The following is a 20,681-nucleotide window of genomic DNA, read 5'->3' as shown; positions in this document are numbered from 1 at the left end:
ACTTCCGCAGAAACGATCCACTTCAGAGCACGCGGGTGGGACGAGACAAAAGTAACGTCTGCATTAGGGCTTGTGTAACGTACAAAGAATTGGGCGAAGCTTAGGCGGCGACGTCGACCCGTCTCCCTTGGACGGACGTCTTTAGGAAAAGGGCGCGTTTGAGACGCATCTTCGGATCCGTAGCGGCTTGCAAGCATGCTCAAAAATTACTCAGCCGCTTTCAAACCCGTAGCGATCACATCCCCTTAATTTTTTTCTGTCACCCAAGTGTGTTTGTGTGTATGGGGTGTGTGTGGGTGTGTGTCTTCCCGCCGACGCCTTTCCTTCACTGCAGAATCCGGGGCGCCTTCCAAACAGGCGGGGGTTTTACAAAGCGAAAGCGGGAGAAAAGCAAGGATCCCACGAAACGCCGGTCTAAAAGGTTCCCGGCCAATCACAATGGTCGAATGAAAGGAAACTAAAGATTCCATTAGATGCAGCGCCGCCCATCTTGACCAATTACCGATTACCGAAAGAACTAACGAGAGAGAGGGGGGGGGGATAGAAAGGGGTGGAAAGGAGGCGGAGCTCTTTTCCCATTGGAAGAAAAGAGGATTAAAATACTAGGCAGCTGGCTCTCTTGCAGAATCTACGAGAGAGAGAGAGAGAGGAGGTTGAAAGCTGGTGAGTGTGACCGTTTGGGAATTGTAGTTCCGTAGTCTGGAGGCTCCTCTATAACTTTGGAGTTGCTAAACGCGGAGGCACTCGCGTTTTTTTTTTTAAGAGAGTTTCCTAGTAGGATGGCATCTATGCGTAACAAGAAGTAGTAATTTGTGTGGCCTTTTATATGTAAAAACTGGATTATGCGCCAACCATCTTCCACAACTAGGTTTTCACCGGCTGTGCTTTACTAGAGTCCCCATTATCCCCTGCCAGCGTTGGTGGGATAAATCACTCTGTCTGTCTCTCCTATTTTCTTTTTCTTTTTAAATTTTATTTTAACATAAGCAGTCCATTTTCCATTAAACAGTGTGAAGTCTGGGTACAACTATTTGGTGCTGACAATTAAAAGTTACAATCATATTCATTATTATAATATTCATAACAAAATGAAATTCAATGGTGAAAAAAGTAAGGGTCTACATTTAGGCAAGAAAAACAAAATGTACAGGTACAGTACAGGTGGTATCTTGCTCAATAGTGTTGACTGTGAGAGGTCAACATGAATATGAGCCAGCAGTGTGCAGCAGCTGCTAAAAAGAGTGCAGAGAAGAGCAACAAAGATGATTAGGGAACTGGAGGCAAAAAACATATGAAGAATGGTTGCAGGAACTGGGTATGTCTAGTTTAATGAAAAGAAGGACTAGGGGAGACATGATAGCAGTGTTCCAATATCTCAGGGGTTGCCACAAAGAAGAGGGAGTCAAACTTCTCCAAGGCACCTGAGGGCAGAACAAGAAGCAATGGGTGGAAACTAATCAAGGAGAGAAGCAACTTAGAACTGAGGAGAAACTTCCTGACAGAACAATTAATCAATGGAACAACTTGCCTCCAGAAGTTGTGAATGCTCCAACACTGGAAGTTTTAAAGAAGATGTTGGATAACCATTTGTTGAAGTGGTGTAGGGTTTCTGCCTAAGCAGGGGGTTGGACTAGAAGACCTCCAAGGTCCCTTCCAACTCTGTTATTCTATTCTATTATTTAATCTATTTTAGCTTAATTTCCAATACCTTATATGTCTGATACTATAATAACATCATAATTTAATATTAACTATTAATACATTTCCTATATTTACACTTCTTTTACTATCAATCCTTATGTTTATTCTCTAACCATTGGTAAAATGATTCCCAAATTGTATAGTAATCAGTTTGCTCTTTCTCTTTTTAATAGCCAGTGTCAGTCTCTTCATTTCTGCACATTCTAATATTTTTCTAATTAAATTCTCCTCTGTGGGAAACTCTTCACTTTTCCAATTTTGTGCAAATACAAACCTAGCTGCTGTTATAATATGGATAATCAAATATACATTTTCTTTACTATAGTTTTCTGGTAAAATCCCAACCAAAGATCTTTCAGGTTTAAGTCAATATGTGTCTCTCCTATTTTCATTCAGGAGTTCAATGCAGCTTACAGAATACTATCCTCTCTCTTTATTCTCCACAATAACAAACTTGTGAGGTAGGTTGGGCTGAGACCAATTAGTCTCAAATCCCCCAGTTAGGTGAACATTGGTTTCCTTACTAACAGTCTGACAATTTAATCACTATACTGAATTTTGAAGGCATATATTTATACTCTAGATCAGTGTTTCCCAACCTGGACAAATTTAAGAGGCATGGACTTCAACTCCCAGAATTCCCTAGCTAATCATGCTGGCTGGGGGATTCTGGGAGTTGAAGTCCGCACAGTTTTAAAGTTCCTGAGATTGGGAAACACTGCTCTAGATAGCATTTTTTTTCTTGCTTGGTTCTGACACTAGCAACGTAGGAAGCTAAGACATATTCTTTTCCTCCCCCTCCCCACATTTCTTTCTGGAATTAAGAAGAAACTTCCTAACAGTGAGGACAATTAACCAGTGGAACAGTGTGCCCCCAGAGGTTGTAGGTGCTTCATCACTGGAGGTTTTTAAGAAGAGACTGGACAGCCACCTATCTGAAATGGTGTAGGGTCTCCTGTTTGAGCAGGGGGTTGGACTAGACCACCTCCAAGGTCCCTTCCAGCTCTATTCTGATTGAAATCTGTCCAAGATTGGATCAACATCCAATAAATGTTCCCTTTAGTGTATTGTAATATGAGCTCCAGTGTAACTTTTGCACTTCTGACAAAATGCCTAAATTTGCTTTACACCAAACTTCTAAACCAATGTTTTTTTCCCCAACTTCGCAAATGGGTGGGTTCCAAGTCCCATGCTTGCTAGGAGATGCTAGGAGTTGGGGTCTGCCCGTTTTCAAGTTGCTGAGCCTCAATAAAACCGTCCTATAAACACTATAGTCATGTTACTCTCATCTCTTCCTTTCCTGGCTGCACAACAACAGTTCTATATCCCAGAAAATAATAATAATATATGTGTATTACACACACACACACACACACACACACACACACTGCTTTTCTACTCACCACTGCCATCATTTTTTTTGATTTTTGGAGAAGTCGCAGCACACCGTGCAAACCATCCATCCAATCAAACCAAATAGTATAGGGTCTCCTGCTTGAGCATGCGGTTGGATTAGAAGACCTCCAAGGTCCCTCCCAGCTGATTTCTAGAATAGAATAACAGAGTTGGAAGGTACCTTGGAGGTCTTCTAGTCCAACCCCCTGCTTAGGCAGGAAACCCTATACTATTTGGTTTGGTTGGTTGGTTTCAGACAAATGGTTATCCAACATCTTCTTAAAGACTTCCAGGGTTGGGGCATTCACAACTTCTGGAGGCAAGCTGTTCCACTGATTAATTGTTCTCACTGTCAGGAAAATTCTCCTCAGTTCTAAGTTGTTTCTCTCCTTGGTTAGTTTCCACCCATGGCTTCTTGTTCTGCCCTCAGGTGCCTTGGAGAATAGTTTGACTCCCTCTTCTTTGTGGCAACCCCTGAGATATTGGAAGACTGCTATCATGTCTCCCCTAGTCCTTCTTTCTCTTAAGCTAGACATACCCAGTTCCTGCAACCGTTCCTCATATGTTTTAGCCTCCAGTCCCCTAATCCTCTTTGTTGCTCTTCTCTGCACTCTTTCTAGAGTCTCCACATCTTTTCTACATCGTGGTGACCAAAACTAAATGCAGTATTCCAAGTGTGGCCTTACCAAGGCATTATAAAGCGGTATTAACACTTCACGTGATCTTGATTCCATCCCTCTGTTGATGCAGCCTAGGACTGTGATTGATAACTTAGGACATTTTGGAGGGATGGAAGTCTGAAGATGGAACTCTCTCCCTCCCACCCCATTGCTATTTTCTCTCTTCTTTTTCCTCATCCAGCTTACTTTCTGGTGGACCTGCTGCAGCTGTGCTTGCTAAAACAACTGCCCGGGCTCTTGCGTAAACACACACTCAACTTTGCTCATTGTGAATTTCGGACAGCATGGCTACAGGCAACATTGGGAAGAAGCTGCAGTCAGAAATAACTTGCCTTGTGTGCTTGGAGTACCTCGTACAACCGGTGACTCTTGACTGCGGGCACAACTTCTGCCATGCCTGCATTGTGAAGTACTGGGGGCAGATTCCCGACCAGATGGCTTGCCCTCAGTGCAGAGTAGCAGTGCCTCGGTGGAAATTTAAGCCAAATGGGCAGCTGGCTAATGTTGTTCAGTTGATCAGGCAGCTGAGTGATCAGGTAAAGCAGATGGCAAGGACGAGCAAAACCTGTCAGGGACATGAACCAGCAGTGTTGTCTTTCTGCAGAGATCATCTTGTCCCCATTTGCTTACATTGTGATGGATCTCAGGAGCACCGGACTCATGATGTTATCTCTGTGGCACAAGCTGCTGAAGAGTACAAGGTGGGGAGTGTGTGTGAGTTCGAAAAATATACATTGGTTTCAGAGGTGGCATTCAGCAGGTTCTGACCAGTTCTGGAGAACTGGTAGCGGAAATTTTGAGTAGTTTGGAGAACTGATAAATACTGCCTCTGACTGGCCATGCCACCATCTATTCTCTACCTCCTGAATCCCAGCTGATTGGGAGGGAATTGAGATTTTACAGTATCCTTCCTCCGGGAGTGGGGAGGGAATGGGAATTTTACAGTATCCTTCCCACGGGAGTGGGGAGGGAATGGAGATTTTACAGTATCCTTCCCCCAGGAGTGGGGAGGGAATGGGGATTTTGCAGTATCCTTCCTCCGGGAGTGGGGAGGGAATGGAGATTTTACAGTACTCTTCCCCTGCAGTGGGGTAGGAAATGGAGATTTTACAGTATCCTTCCCCTGGAGTGGGGTGGGAATGGAGATTTTGCAGTATCCTTCCCCTGGAGTGAATGGGGTGGAAATGGGGATTTTACAGTATCATTTCCCTGGAGTGGGGTGAGAATGGAGATTTTGCAGTATCCTTCCCCTGGAGTGAGTGGGGAGGGAATGGAGATTTTACAGTATCCTTCCCCCAGGAGTGGGGAGGGAATGGGGATTTTGCAGTATCCTTCCTCTGGGAGTGGGGAGGGAATGGAGATTTTACAGTACTCTTCCCCTGCAGTGGGGTAGGAAATGGAGATTTTACAGTATCCTTCCCCTGGAGTGGGGTGGGAATGGAGATTTTGCAGTATCCTTCCCCTGGAGTGAATGGGGTGGAAATGGGGATTTTACAGTATCATTTCCCTGGAGTGGGGTGAGAATGGAGATTTTGCAGTATCCTTCCCCTGGAGTGAGTGGGGAGGGAATGGAGATTTTACAGTATCCTTCCCCCAGGAGTGGGGAGGGAATGGGGATTTTGCAGTATCCTTCCTCCGGGAGTGGGGAGGGAATGGAGATTTTACAGTACTCTTCCCCTGCAGTGGGGTAGGAAATGGAGATTTTACAGTATCCTTCCCCTGGAGTGGGGTGAGAATGGAGATTTTGCAGTATCCTTCCCCTGGAGTGGGGTGAGAATGGAGATTTTGCAGTATCCTTCCCCTGGAGTGAGTGGGGAGGGAATGGAGATTTTGCAGTATCCTTCCCCTGGAGTGGGGAGGGAACGGAGAATTTACAGTATCCTTCCCCTGGAGTGGGGAGGGAATGTGGATTTTTCAGTATCCTTCCCCTGCCACACCCATCAAGCCACACCCACAGAACCTATTAGTAAAAATTTTTGAAACCCACCATTGGTTGGTTTCACAATAATGCCATTAACTGAGATGATGGGAGAAACCTGTTCTGGGAAACTTCAGGAGCTTGAGTGGAGAATTTGGATAGGGAATAAGAGACAAAGGCAGCATTTAGGAAAAGCGTCCACACTCTTTTAAAACTCATCAGCCAACTGTCCGCTTCCATGCTATTTCTTGTATTGGTTTCCATTTGTTTGTTTCTCTTTCAGGGTCAGTTTTTAAGCTGTATTGAGAGTCTGCGGAAGGAGAAAGAAGTGGTTATGGAGCATCTCTCAGATACAGATAAACAAAGTCAAGACCTGATTGTAGGTGTTGCTACTACTGAGAAGTGAATAATAATGATATCCTGTTTCCAATACTTTCAAAAGATACATAGGTGGCTCAGGGTTGAACTGTGGGGCCCTTGATACTCTCTGAGGTTGGTTGATTAATGTCCTGAGATATTTTTGCTTTCCTAAAAGCAGTTATAAAAAGGATATTGTGCAAGTCCTTGATGCCCTCTGAGGTTGTTTGCTTGCCAGACAACTCATCTCCTACTAGGTTACATCAGCAGTGTCGGATAATGATGTTAGTGGTACTTAGTTGGGTAATGAAATATCTGCAAGCAAACAACCAACCTCAGAGAGCATCAAGGACTGCACAATATCCTTTTCATAACTGTTTTTAGCAAAGCAAAAATATTGGCTGTCTATTGGCTGGAATTAATGAGAGAACTTCAAGTGACTTAGCCCAGGCCTAATGATTCAATATAAGAATGGAGAATTTTCTGCTTCTGTCTAGAATAGAATAGAATAGAATTCTTTATTGGCCAAGTGTGATTGGACACACATCGAATTTGTCTTTGGCGCATATGCTCTCAGTGTACATAAAAGATACATTCGTCACGAATCATAAGGTACAATACTTAATCATAGTCAGGATACAAATAAGCAATCAAATTATATTAGGAAACAATATAAATTGTAAGGATACAAGCAACGAAGTTACAGTCATAAGTGGGAGGAGATGGGGGATAGGAACGATGAGAAGACTAATAGTAATAGTAATGCAAACTTAGTAAATAGTTTGACAGTGTTGAGGGAATTATTTGTTTAGCAGAGTGATGGCATTTGGGGAAAAACTGTCCTAGTTGTTCTGGTGTGCAGTGCCCTATAGCGTTGTTTTGAGGGTAGGAGTTGAAACAATTTATGTCCATGATGCGAGGGGTCTGTAAATATTTTCCCAGCCCTTTTTTTGACTCGTGCAGTGTACAGGTCCTCAATGGAAGGCAGGTTGGCAGCAATTGTTTTTTCTGAAGTTCTAATTATCCTCTGAAGTCTGTGTCTGTCTTGTTGGGTTGCAGAACCAAACCAGACAGTTATAGAGGTGCAGATGACAGACTCAATAATTCCTTAGCGCTAAAGGCAGAGTATTCCCAAGCTTGTACTGTTGTACTGTGCTTGGTCCCCGTACTGTCACCTTTAATATAGGTAAAGAAGCTAAAATAAAGGTAAGCAGGTTTTGATTCCTCAGTATCCTGTGTGAACAAAACCATCAAGTCAGCAGGTTAGAAGGACACAGGAGCTGATCGTTACCAAACTGGACTGCGTGGTTAGAGTGTTGTGTGAACTTAGCCAATGATTGCTCTGCTGGAAGTGACACCCAGGATTCTTAAGAATGAAGAGATATGCTCTCCTCCCCCTTCAAATCTTTTTTTTTTTTTACCGCAGCAACTGGTAGAAGCAGAGAAAAAGAAAGTGATGGATGGATTTGGTCTTCTGCGTCAACTTGTATTAGAACAAAGCACCTTTTGGCTCACTAAGGTTGAAGAGGTGAAGACAGAGATCACCTTGAAAACAAATGATCAGATGGCTATCATCTCCAGGGAACTGTTTGTTCTTGATTACATCATCCAGGACATGGTTGAGAAATGTGATCAGCCAGTGTTGGAATTCCTAGAGGTAAGAAATTTAGGACAGTAGTAGAAGGAGCTCTCGGACTCATTTTTCATGCTGGTTTGTTCCATGATTATGGAGTGAAAGAGATGCAAGTTAAATGTTGTTGCCGTTGATTCTGGGTTGGCTTTCGTGATAGAATAGGTCAACAACGAAGGACCCTGTCCCAAAGGTGCTTTTTCAAGAGGCAACTGGACTTTCTGGTTTTTCTTTGAAGATGTTTTGCTTCTCATCCACGAAGCTTCTTCAGCTCTGACTTCAAAGAGAAACCAGAAAGTCCAGTCACCTCTTGAAAAAGCACCTTTGGGACAACCATGACATGGATGACTGAGAATCTTCATGTAGACAAATGAAGGACCCCACTTAAAAATAAGAGGAATTTGGGGCATGGGGGCTCATTCATTTATCCATCTTGGTAAGCACACCTTGTATTTTGAGTATTTGTTGTATGTACTTTTACAGAATGTTAGCCCAAGTGAGATGAGTGCATAGGAAAGGCAGGATATGAAGCAGGAAGCTTGGTAGATACCAACAAAGGGATCTATAGACACTTGCTACCTTCAGGCACCATGCTTAGCACCCCTCCCTTGCTTTGCAGCTAGAGTCTTCACTTTAGGTAGAGTCTTACTCTCTAAACCATGAGTCAGCAACCCCTGGCTCTGGAGCCGCATGTGGCTCTTTCATCCCTCTGCTGTGGCTCCCTGTTGCCGGTGGGCTCCACAATTGATAGGGCTTTCAGTTAGGACATATAGAGGAAAAAGGATGCTGTCCTAAGAGGAGACTATGGTGGGGGAAATGGACTTTTGGTAGGAAGAGGAAAAGGTGCCGCACTAGGATGAGACTCTATGGTGTGGGAAATGGACTTCCAGTCAGCTCCAGAACTGAACTTCTGTTTAGGACCTTTGTGGCTCTTTGAGTGTTTAAGGTTGCCGAAGAACCTGAATCCAGTCTTTGGCATCTGCAGGTAAGATTAAACATCTGGGCCTTTACTTCCAGTGTTAAATTGGTAATAAACTAGATAGGCCAATGGCTTGATTCATTCTTGCAAGAAGTATTGATAAGTGTATCTAAAAGAGAAGACTACGAAGACCCATACAATCAATTCACATGTTCAGGGAATGGGCTACAAAACAGGAAAGAATATTGTAACCAGATGTTTTTTTCTACACCTAGGAATGACTCTTAGTTCTACATTTAGTCCACAGAAAAAGTCTAAAAACATACCTAACATTAAATTGTTTGGGTATATTTTAATAAATGGATTCACCTTCATATACATAGTCCTTGACTTACGACCGCAACTGAGTCCAAAATTTCTGTTGCTAAGCAAGACGGTTAAGTGAATTTTGCCCCGTTTCGTGGCCTTTCTTGTTAAGCTGTTAAGTGAATCACTGCAACTGTTAGTAAACGCAGTTATTAAATGAATCTGGCTTCCCCATTGACTTCGCTGGTCAGAATGTTGCAAAAGGTGATCACATGACCCCAGAACACTGCAACCGTCATAAATACGTCCATACCAGTTGTCAAGTGACCGAATTTTGATCAGATGACCACAAGGATGTTGCTAAAGTCATGTGTGAAAAATGGTCACTTTAACGGTCACTAAATGAATGGTTATAAGTCAAGGACTACCTATATTACTTTCTTACTCACTTCAATATTCAGGCTTTATATTGATTTACAATGTTAGTCTGCGGGTACGGGACAGAATCAGTGAGTTCTTTCTCTAGTTCCCAGTAAATGTAACCCCATTTGCAGAACATGTTTCACCTATTTTTCCCCCCAAGAACTTTTTATTTTACTTTTTAAAGTTTGAATATTGCCTTTCAAAATCTGGTTTCTCTAAGATGGCCACTGAGTTTTCCTAGTCTTTATGGGTGAAGGGTTTCAGTGTATTACTGTCCAAACTGTAAAAGATGCCTTTAGAATCTTCGATATGGAACCCTGGGCGTTGCTAAATACAATATATTGCTGAATTACAGTTCCTAGCAGTCTTTGTATGCTTAATGGTGAGAGATACTAGTTGCTCTAGCCACAGCAACATTTAGAAGGCTTTTTAGTTATTAGCCCTGCTTTTAGAAGGATTTTGGACAAGCCAGTACTGAGTGTTTATTCTTTTTTAATTTTAGAATGTCGGAAGCATCTTGGAACGGTAAGTTGATCTCTTCTTGAAATGGCCAGGTCTGATTTTTCAGAATCAGAATATTTTTCAAGTTCAAACTTTTATTGTCAATACACAACATATGTACAATGAAATTGAATATATTGCCTCCCTTGGTGCAGCCCATTCAAGAACACAGAATACAACTCAATAAATCAATAAATCAAGAAGAAATCCCTAAACCCAAATAAGTAATAAACTAGCACACATTTATTTTGTATATGGATGAAAGGATAGACAGATAGATACGTATTGAAAGCTGCCTGGTCTTCTGATGTATATAAAAAAAATGACATACCGGTACTTCATTTTAATATACCAATTCACCTAAATGGAATTGTAAGCAATTGCAACCAATTTGGTTGCAATAAGTCCTGGCAATTGAGGTGAATATGATATGGAGTTAAATGGTTTGGCTGAAACAGAAGATATTTTCAAAGAAAACTATGAATCAGAGTTGGATAGAAGCCTTGATACATACCACTTTATAGCTTGGCACAGGACATACTTTACAGGAATAAAAAGGATTAATTAAACCTATAGAATGAATATTAGTGCATTAAATCTTCATGATTACACGAATAATTGTGCTCAAATTAACATTTGCAAAGGTAGCAATGCCTACCGTAGTTACAAGTGGAACAGACAGTTGCATTTTCTGTCTTATTTGGGTCCATTTTTGCGTATGGCTGTGATGAACATTGAAAGTTGGAGTGGCATTTGGTTTCCTAAAACTTATAGCCCCCATTTTTTCTGGCTTCTGCACCGTATTATTGAATTTTGATTCTGTTCTGACCCCCTCCTCTTGTATACCAAGACACTCCGACACAAAGTCTCTTCCAGATGTTTATTGACATACAGGTTCCACCTTGGCAGCAATCCAGCCTGCCAAGGTCAAGATAGCACTCTGGGCAGCAATCCAGGTAAACCCTTTGGCAGCAATCCAGCCTGCCAAAGTACGACACAGATCTGAGCTTCTCCATCTCCAATGATCAGTTGATTCCTGCAAAGGGTGTGTCCACAAGCAGTCCCTTTATAGTCTGGAGAGGAGTCTAATTATCAGCAGCTGAGAGCCATTACCTCCTGTAATTGCTCAATTGCTCCTTACGGTAGCACGTCGGTAATGAGCATCTAATAGCTCACTGCTGGTGTCTGACTCACTGTCCTGTGACTCCTCCCCACTGCTCCAAGGCATGACATCAGGAGCCCCCTTCCTTTGGCTTTCACCACTGCTCCATGCCTCAGGCGCCCCCTGGTGGCCAACCAACCTCTCTGCGCCCTGCTCAGCATCGGAACCCTGTCCAGGGTCCCCCACCTCCTCTTGAGCCGACTCAGAGGGACCCTCGCTGTCGGAGTCTGGTGGCAACTCCAATGGCTCCTGCTGGGCCACAACAGATTCCCAACTGATTCTTACAGTATTGGTCATTTTTATCACAGGTAGGGAAAAAGTCAGGTTGACTGACCCTCGTCGATCAGGTTTTGTAAGGTTTCATGAAGGCCCACATGTACACCCATGACAATCCACCAGAATTTAGGATTACAAGATCTGGATTTGGAAACATTTAATGCAGTATTGTTTTCCTAGTTGTGGCTTCTTTTCCTGCTTCATATCTTCTATACATCAAGGAAATGTATACAGAGAGACACATTTCTCTTCTATCTCTCTGGAGAAATTTCTGGATCAGACATACTAAAACAAGGTCTGTCTTCTACTGTATTTTCCCCAAAATACAACCTAACTTGAAAACAAGCCCTAGCCCGATTTTCACACCTGCGCCTAATATAAGCCCTACCTCCAAATAAGCCCCTAGTTAAGCCCTGCCCACCATCTGGTTGTACGAGGTGGGGTGATGTGCAGGCATAAAAATCAAGCTAGGGCAAGTGTGTGTGTAGCTTCCCCACATGCACTGCACCTGCTTACCTTAGGACTGTCACAGCCAGGCCTCCTACACCCCAACACCTGTTGAGCTACTGCCTGATTTACTCTGCGGCCTCTTGCAGCTGGACGCCATATGGTGCATCACAAAGATGCTGCCACTCACACCCACATTGTGCCACGCGGCCTGCTGCAAGCAGCGGCTTCGGTGCAATGAGCCCTGCAGCATCTGGCTCCGAGCGGCCACGGAAGTCAGGCAGTGGCACAACAGGTGTGAGGTCGTGGGAGGCCTGACTGCAGTGGTCCTAAGGTAAGCAGTTAAGACATCCTGCAAAATTAAGACCTGGTGCTTATTTTGGGGGCCCAAAGAAAATAAGACTGGGTCTTATTTTCAGGGAAACATGGTAAGTCTAACTCCAGTTTGTCCCTCCCTTTTTAAGAAAGCTTCTGAGGATTACAGGCTGGAAGGACCATTGACTCCTGTCTTATTTCTCTGCAGGTATAAGAAGAAGAAGAAATTTGAGAATCCAGTGAGCTTTCCACCAGAGATTAAACATGAAATCTGGGAATTGCAGGACTTCAATGCTTTTCTGCCTGGTGCTGTGAAGCAATTTGAGGGTAATGGAAGGGCTTTGTCATACTCTAACTTGGTGCCACAATTGGAAAGTCAATCATAGTTTACCAAATGGGCTGTTCATACTCCCTATGTTATTGTCCAGTTCACATCTTTCCTCATTAAGAATAATCTCCAAACAATCCATTTCCTCTTGTTCGGGGATGAGACCTTTTGTTGGAAGGGGAGGAGCCTGTTTTGATTGAAGCAGAGTGGAAAAGGCATAGAGCCACTGGTCCCATTCTGAATAATTCATTTACTTTTTTGGCCCTTAGTTGGAGGGAAACTTGTGCTGGTTGGGGAAGGAGAAAGTAAGCCCTTCTGATGGCACTGATAATGTTACCTAGTTAGGATGTGAAATGCCTGCAAGAAAGCAACCAAGCCCAGAAAGCATCTCATTTCAACCCTGAGTTACAAATACTCTCCTTTATGTCAGGGTTCCAAGTAACACCCCCAAAAAAAGAAGACTGAGGCTAAGCATTACTCAAAGTTCCATTTTATTAGAGATGTCATATGGGCATATCTAGGAAAACCCAAATCTGAAAGCTTCCAGGTTTTCCCTACCCAAAAGAAAGTCCCAGTCCTGCCTAGCAACCATTCACATGGTCCAATCGATGCACCGTCCTAACTGGAGATACTTCCCAGTCACACCTCTCCAGGTGCAGGGCAGTGTGGCCCTGACTCTCAGAGAATGTTATTTTGACTATACATCTCCCCAGCTCCCTACCAGTTTCCCCCCCCTCCCAGTTTCCCACAGCACTAAATGCGGCAGGCCTGAAGATTTAATACTCAAGATGGCTTCCAGGCCTGACAGTTATCTAGCTAGGACATGAAACATCTGCAAGAAAACAACAGAGCTTAGAGAGCACCAAGGACCTCTCATTTCAACTCTGAGTTACAAATATTCTCCTTTACTGAAAAAAAAAGGAGTCTGCTTATTGACTAAAACATGCCTTGCTTAAAGAAACCAAATGTGCTATGATGATGTGACATACATTCATTAAGCATGTAAACAACTATAGTATATACTGAGCTTCCAGTATATATTAGCCGCTGATCAAAAAAGCAGAATGTGCCTTATGCACCTTTGGCTCACAACATTACACAATGTCTACCCCTTTATGTTTGCAAATTACAGCATGGCAGCAAATGTTTTTCATTCAATAGATGTGATAGAGAGGTGAAATCAACTTACTTTCGCTACCGGTTTGCAAATGTGAGCGCACGGGACATCTCCGCATATGCACAGGACTTTCCATGCATGCTCAGAACGTCAAAAACGGGTGACATCCGGGCGGGTGGGCGGAACCTCCCGCCGCCACCACTACCGGTTCGCCCCAACCGGATAGAACCGGCTGAATTGCACCACTGGTTTGATGGGTGACTTTCTCATTACTTATCCTGTCCTATTAGGTCAGCTTGGCAGCTCTGTTATCTTTGAGATATGATCATGAATATAAACAATGTGGTTTACTGGGCCACTGGGCCCTTTCTGATTCTTCACTATGTTGCCACTCAAGATTAATTCAGTTTTTTGTGAATGTTTTGTTACAGGGACACTTTAAACTATTGGAAGGGGCCATCTGCTAGGATTGGTAGTGAATGTAGCTCATATGTATGGAACGGGGCAGCAACTTTTAGTGCCACACTGGTGTGGCCAGTGTTAGATAGTAATGAAGACGCTGGACTCAAAACGGGTACATAGAAGATCCCAGAGTGATTTTGGGTCAATGTTGATGTCAGCGTTCCAAATGTCATCCAAACTTAAATCAGAGTCCAAGGCAAAGCATTGCTCTACGTTCCAATTTATTGAGAGACATGTTGGCACATCTGTGGAAAATCCAAATTTGAAAACTTCCAAGGGGTTTCCACCCAGTTGAAAGTTCATGATCCTGTCCCCACACCCACAAGTCCATCACACGGTCCAATCTTCTACTACCACGCTGGCATTTCCACCCATCTAGTTCCGGTCAGGTGCAGAGGTGCAGAAACAAAGAATGACCTTCTAGAAAGGAATGTTTTATTTTGACAACAACACATTCTGCTCCTTACTATTCCCCCTCCCAATTACCCCACTAATGAAACAGCATAGTAAAATAATAGAGTGTGTGGCAGGCCAAAGGTCCTAAAAGGAATATAACTGCAGGCCTGACAGTTGCTTTTTACTATCTCCCCAACCTATTGTGAGAGGTAATTTTATGGCCAAAAACAAACAAACAAAAACCAGCATAGGAAGTATAGACTGTGCTGCCCTAGATTACAAATCTAATACATTTTTTTCTTCTTTCCAAGAAACACTGGATTCTGGATATCAGCTGAAGAAACAAAACGGTACATATCTGGGGTTTGTAGACATGAGTTGGACATTAAGGTGGTAGTGCCCATATTTCTTGTAGGTAGTTGAGGCTATTTTAACACAACTTTTAGAAAGTGGTATTATGGGTTTTTAAAATAATACCAATATAACTTGAGTTGGAAGGGACCCTGGAGGTCTTGTAGTCCAGCGGTCACCAACTGGTGGTTCCTGGACCACAGGTGGTGCGTGAGAAAATTTTGGTGGCCCGCAGGAAAATTATTTGCACTTTTTATATTGCACTAAATCAGGGATCCTCAAACTACGCCCCCTGGGCTGGATATGTGCAATGAATGTTAGTGTTGCTGCAGAGAGTCTCCCCCTTTGAGATCTTTTTGTGTGGGGAGAAATCCCGACTTGGGGTCTGCTTCAGCCTCCTGGTGTGGGGCTTTGGGTAAAGGCTGGAGGTAAGTGCCGTTGGTGGTGAAGAGCCGGAGGGCGTTGTTCCAGTGGGACTGCGTCATGGCTTGGAACTGGCTGACCATCTCAGCCCACTGAGCCTCCAGGTGTTGGCATCTGGTCTTGCACTCCCACAGGTCTTCCCTCTGCTCGGAAAGCCTATGCTCGTAGTCTTCTGTGAGGTGCTTCTGCTGAGCCTCCTTCTCAAGTCAGATCCAATTTGAACTGAGCCAGCTGTTTTGCCAACTCTTTCTTGTGGTGGCTGCTTAGCTCCAACAACTGCTTCCTGTTGGGGCCTTAAGGAGCCTGGGCGGGCAGGCAAGGAGTGGTTGTGAGGGGAGGGGCGAGTAGAGGCTGGTAAGGTGCCCCTTGATGTGAGTGACATGAGTTGGCCATGTCTATCCAGTCACATGACCACCTAGCCCGCCCGGCCACCCAGTCAGCCATTAAGCACATATTAGTTGTCCGCGGGATTTAAAATTATGAATTTAGTGGTCCCTGAGGTCTGAAAGATTGGTGACCCCTGTTCTAGTCCAACCCTCTGCTCAAGCAGGAGACCCTATACCATTTTTGACAAGTAGCTGTCCAGTCTCTTCTTATTTATTTATTTATTTTATTTGATTTGATTTCTAGACCGCCCCCTCCCCGAAGGGACTCGGGGCGGAGTACAGGTACCAAATTAAAAAACCTTACAAATAATCATAAATATAGTTAAAAACGAATTAAACTTTAAACCCCTGTACAAATTTATAAAAAGCCTAAGACCAAAATTTAAAAATACAGACTGGGGTGGGAGAGCTGGAATTAGGCCAAGCCGGCTAGATTAAACAGGTGGGTTTTCGGCTTCTTGCGGAAGGAGTGGAGGTCCGTGGTTGTTCTAATATCAGGGGGAAGGTCATTCCAGAGGGTCGGGCCCATCACAGAGAAGGCCCTTCCCCTGGGCGTCGCCTGCTGGCACAGCCTAGTGGACGGCACCCGGAGGAGTCCCTCTCTGTGTGAGCGGATAGGCCGAAGGGCTTCTTGAAAGCCTCCAGTGACGAAGCACTGAATGAAGGGGCTGACTACTACTAAAGGTTTAAAATGTTCTTTTTTTTCCCTTCAAGAAGAGGATAAGGGGAAGGATTTATTGAAAAGGGAGTTGGCAGAAAGAATATTAGCTCTCAGTGGAGAGGGAGGGAAAAACCTGAATCCAATTTTGGGGTAGTAAAAGTTTTTAACGAAGGATTCCCAGGAGCAACAGGAAAACAACGGGGGCCAGTGCATAACTGCTGAATTAGGTCAGCATGGCAGTTATACTGTATGTAGGGGTTATGTATGGCCCAGGTTTATTCAGCTGGTGTCCTAGTAAGATCTTATTGGATTTCACTATATGGCTCATTGAGGGTTATTTATAGAGAAGGCCCCCAAGGATTACAAACTGGTTTGTCCACAAGGGGTAACAAATCTCACAAAATACTGAAGTTTTCTCTAGTGAAGGAAGACCTATCACATTAAAATACAAGCCAATCAATCTTCTAAAAAAACCACCTTGAACATTTGTGGATTCACTTGCTTGGGAAAAGAGCAGGTGTGCCAGAAAGCTTAGAGAGGAGACAAGGGAGTATGAGCTAGACAAAAGTAAAGACTGGAATAAAATACATGTGCCTTAAGCTAGGTTCAGCCCGTTACGATAAGGCGCATCCAAATTGTTTTCTTGCCAACACTGCAGAAATGGTTTGCCATTGCTTTCCTCCTGGATGTGTTGTTGACTTCGCAGTTTAGCCCTGAGATTTCCTGGTGTTCTCCTAGCACTAGCAGGTTTGACCCTGCTTAATTTTGCCAGAGGGTGGCTCAGTGGCTAAGACACTGCGCTTGTCGATTAGAAAGGTGGTCAGTTTGGCGGTTCGAATCCCTAGTGCCGCATAACAGAGTGAGCTCCCGTTACTTGTCCCAGCTTCTGCCAACCTAGCAGTTCAAAAGCACATAAAAAACGCAACACAGAAAAATAGGAGCCATCTTTGGTGGAAGGTAACAGTGTTCCGTGCGCCTTTGGTGTTTAGTCATGTCGGCCACATGACGTCTTTGGACAGCGCTGGCTCTTCGGCTTTGAAATGGAGATGAGCACTGCTCCCAAGAGTCGGAAACAACTAGCACATGTGTGTGAGGGGAACCTTTACCGAATTTTGCCACTAGTTTCTTTTTTTGAGAAGCAACATCTAAACCTGTCAGGGACTGAGGATTTAATAGCTGCCAGCTGATGTAAGGTTGTAAGCTGTAAACTGTAAGCTGATGCAATAAGGATGATTCAGCATAGCTAGTTTAAGACTCTGATCGGTTCCACACAAGTCATTTACCGTTTTAAGAGGTGTCTATATATAGGTGGTCATTAGAGGGCATTTTCTCTCTCTCATCATGTATCTCATTTCTCTCCTTGTGTCCATAGCTGAGTGATAAGGGATTTATTTACCATGTGTATGTCTGTATATATGTATATATAAATGACTATTAATAGTGTAAAGGCTGTGCTGTGTGTTCTGTTTCGCTCCTGGGCTTACACTATCTCATAATGCTAGTCACGCTGCCAACACTCTGACAAGATCTTCCAAATCTAGGTCCTTTCATGCCTGCTGTTGGGCTTACTTTTTTTTTCTTCCTTAACTCTTGCAGAAAATACCACTTTGGAGCCAGATCCAACTCAGGAGAAACGCCTCAAGCTAGGGGAGACCTGTCAAGATCCATGAAAGATTTTGAAGGCAGATGACTCCTGAGAAGTTACAGTGGGATGTCTGCAATGTAGATTTTCAACAACTTCAACGAAGGGAAAAGGCCTTGTTTGGCATGAAAGGCTGGTGCAATTTCCAGCTGAGAAAATCAAGGAAATCCAACTATGTGTTTAATTCTTAGAGAAATCTTGTAAATCTGCTCACCTTCTCCAGATCTTCATTTTCTAGAGGCCTTTTATCCCTTCTCCTGATTTCCACTTCTCTTTCCCTTTTCTTCTTCAAGGCCATGCCGCCTCTGATCTCCCTTCAGAACATATTTGTATGTAAGAGGTAAAAAAGGTCACGATGACAGCTTGATTGTACAATTGACGGCCCACTCCTTGTTATGTGTGTGCTCAATGTGACCCATATAAAAAGGGATGGGACTCCTATTCCATGGTTGTGGCCGCCATCTTTACTTTTTGACACCCCTTACAGATGCCCCTGCTTTCATTTCAGCTTCCCTCCCTAAATAGAATTATTCATGGAGATGTTGCAGCTAAATGTGACCTGAATAACATTATACGTTGGGCATCTTCTACATGTTCCTTAATGGGACCCTTCATCAATGAAGAGTCTCAAAAGATTCCTAATATGGAGAAAGCAGATAATTCCATTTTCAGTCAACTCAAGTGAATAATGGGACACACTAATTCTTTAGTGCTAATTCATTCTGATTGTTCCTTTACAAAAATACTGCTTTGATTCTTGTTTTACAGTGTTGTCCTTAGTATGGCTTTAATATATATTTTAATGGAAAATAAAGCATTCATTATATATTACTTAGCACATAATTATTGTGGATTGCTCATAAGGTATAATTATTGATATCTTCTAGATCCACTGTTTGGGAGTCACTGTTGTAATGAACCAGATATTTCAATGGCATCGTAAAATAAGAGTATTAATTATTTGGAGATATGAAGATACCGGGTTGGAATGGACCTTGAAGGTTTTCTAGTCCAACCATTTTCCTACGGTAGAACTTTTCATACCCAAAAACAGCTGTTCAGCCTTTGAGAATCTATGGTGACAGAATAACAGAGTTGGATGGGAGCTTGGAGGTTTTCTAGTCCCCCCCCTTTACTCAAGTGGGAAACCCTATACCCGTGATGGCGAACCTATGGCACGCAGACCCCCCATCTGCAGGAACATCAGCCGTTGCCCTAGCTCAGCTCTACCGTGCATGCATGCACATACACCACCTGCCAGCCAGCTGGTTTTCAGGCCTCTGCCGCGCATGTGTGTGTGTGTGGGGGGGTGGAGCACATGTGCGGGGGATGCTCACATTTCACTTTGGTGGTTTGTGTGCGTGTGGGCGCCTCCTGTTTGGGCCTAGAAGGCCGCCTGCACCAACCTGGAAGCCAAAATGGCTCAGGGGCACACCCACCCCATTTCGGGCCTGGAAAGCCGCCTGCACCAACCTGGAAGCCAAAAATGAGCAGAGGGTGGATAGCGTGGGGGTGGGGTGCACGTGTAGAAGCGCTCACATTGCATTTTGGGGGTTCGTGCCTGTGCTTTGGGCACGGCAGCAAAACGTTTAGTCGTCACTGCCCTCTACCACTTCAGACAAATGGTTGTCCAATCTCTTAAAAACCTCCAGTGTTGGAGCATGCAAAGCTGCTGTAGGCAAGTTGTTCCACTGATTGTTACATCAGGAAATTCCTTGATGGTTCTAGGTTGGTTCTCTCCTTGATTAGTTTCCATCCGTTGCTTCTTACAATACAATAAATACAATAGCAGAGTTGGAAGGGACCTTGGAGGTCTTCTAGTCCAACCCCCTGCCTAGGCAGGAAACCCTATACCATTTCTTGTTCTGCCTTCAGGTGCTTTGGAAAATAGGTTGACCCCCCCCTCTTCGTATGGCAGCTCCCTCAAATATGGAAACACTGCTATCATATCACTTGTTGTCTCCCTGCGCCATTAAACTAGACCCCAATATTTATTATCATCTCAGCTTATCTTGGTATACTTCTTTTCCAGGGCTGATGAGCACATTTTAAAATGGACTGTACATCCATTTTCATTTTCTCAGTGCAACCTCTGGGTCCAAGGACACTAATGGAAATAGATGATGGTAGATGTTGCTGCATTTGGTATTTTGTTTTTGTTCAAAGCTTAAAATTTAGGAAGGGAGACCTAAAAGACCCTCATTTGTTTGTTTGCTGGGTGAATGGATACCTGGTAGACACAGAGAAGAAACCTTTATGGAAAGTCTCCCCCTGCCCCTCATCATTTAATGGGCTCATCTTCACCGTGATCTATCAATGCTAGGAAAAGAATCCTTTTGTGACGTTCACTGGAGCTTTATGCCGAGAGTACACGCAGAGGTGCTAACGGAAACCGTCTTGAAGATAATTTAGTTTCTTGAGGGGAAGGGTGGGGGCGGGAAACCCAAAAGGGGCATTTTCCCTCCAATTTTTGCTCGGTTACCCCATTAAAGAAAAGTTAAATTTCGCATTCGCACCTGCGCAAGAAGCCTCGCCCGCTTTCCTGGGCCGAGGTTTTCAAAGTAAGAGCGCCCATTGGACAGTGCTGTCACCCATTTTACCCAATCAGGATTGAACAACACTTTCCCCTCCCCTCTCACAGGCCGAGTGACAGATTAAAGCGGGTTACAGTTTAAAACCATACTCCTGACGAAAAGAAAGGCGAGAAGCCATTGGACAGTGCTGTCACCCATTTTACACAATCAGGATAGAGCATCTCTCTCTCTCTCTTCCCCCGCCCCTCACAGGGCGGGTGACAGATACTCCTGACGAAAAGACAGTGTATTGGACAGTGCTGTCACCCATTTTACACAATCAGGATAGAGCAACTCTCTCTCTCTCTCTCT

The 20,681-nt window shown here is 43.8% G+C and overlaps 1 protein-coding gene across 1 annotated transcript in view; it reads left to right on the top strand.

Moving 5' to 3' along the window:
* The first annotated feature begins 365 nt into the window (after positions 1 to 365).
* Positions 366 to 20,681, top strand: part of LOC309401935 (E3 ubiquitin-protein ligase TRIM11-like) — a 36,946-nt gene continuing 16,630 nt past the window's right edge. Inside the window, exons 1-7 of the mRNA XM_081971313.1 lie at positions 366 to 663; positions 3,958 to 4,477; positions 5,978 to 6,073; positions 7,478 to 7,708; positions 9,832 to 9,854; positions 12,239 to 12,357; positions 14,645 to 14,696. Coding sequence (XP_081827439.1) covers positions 4,061 to 4,477; positions 5,978 to 6,073; positions 7,478 to 7,708; positions 9,832 to 9,854; positions 12,239 to 12,357; positions 14,645 to 14,696 — 938 coding nt within the window. The 5' untranslated portion in view covers positions 366 to 663; positions 3,958 to 4,060. The remainder of the gene's footprint in view (positions 664 to 3,957; positions 4,478 to 5,977; positions 6,074 to 7,477; positions 7,709 to 9,831; positions 9,855 to 12,238; positions 12,358 to 14,644; positions 14,697 to 20,681) is intronic.

Source organism: Natrix helvetica, assembly GCF_964273705.1.
Source record: "Natrix helvetica genome assembly, chromosome: 1".
In the NCBI taxonomy this organism is placed as follows: Eukaryota; Metazoa; Chordata; class Lepidosauria; order Squamata; family Natricidae; genus Natrix; species Natrix helvetica.
Note: the sequence above shows the minus strand (reverse complement) of the source record. Positions and strands in the feature narration are given on the sequence as shown.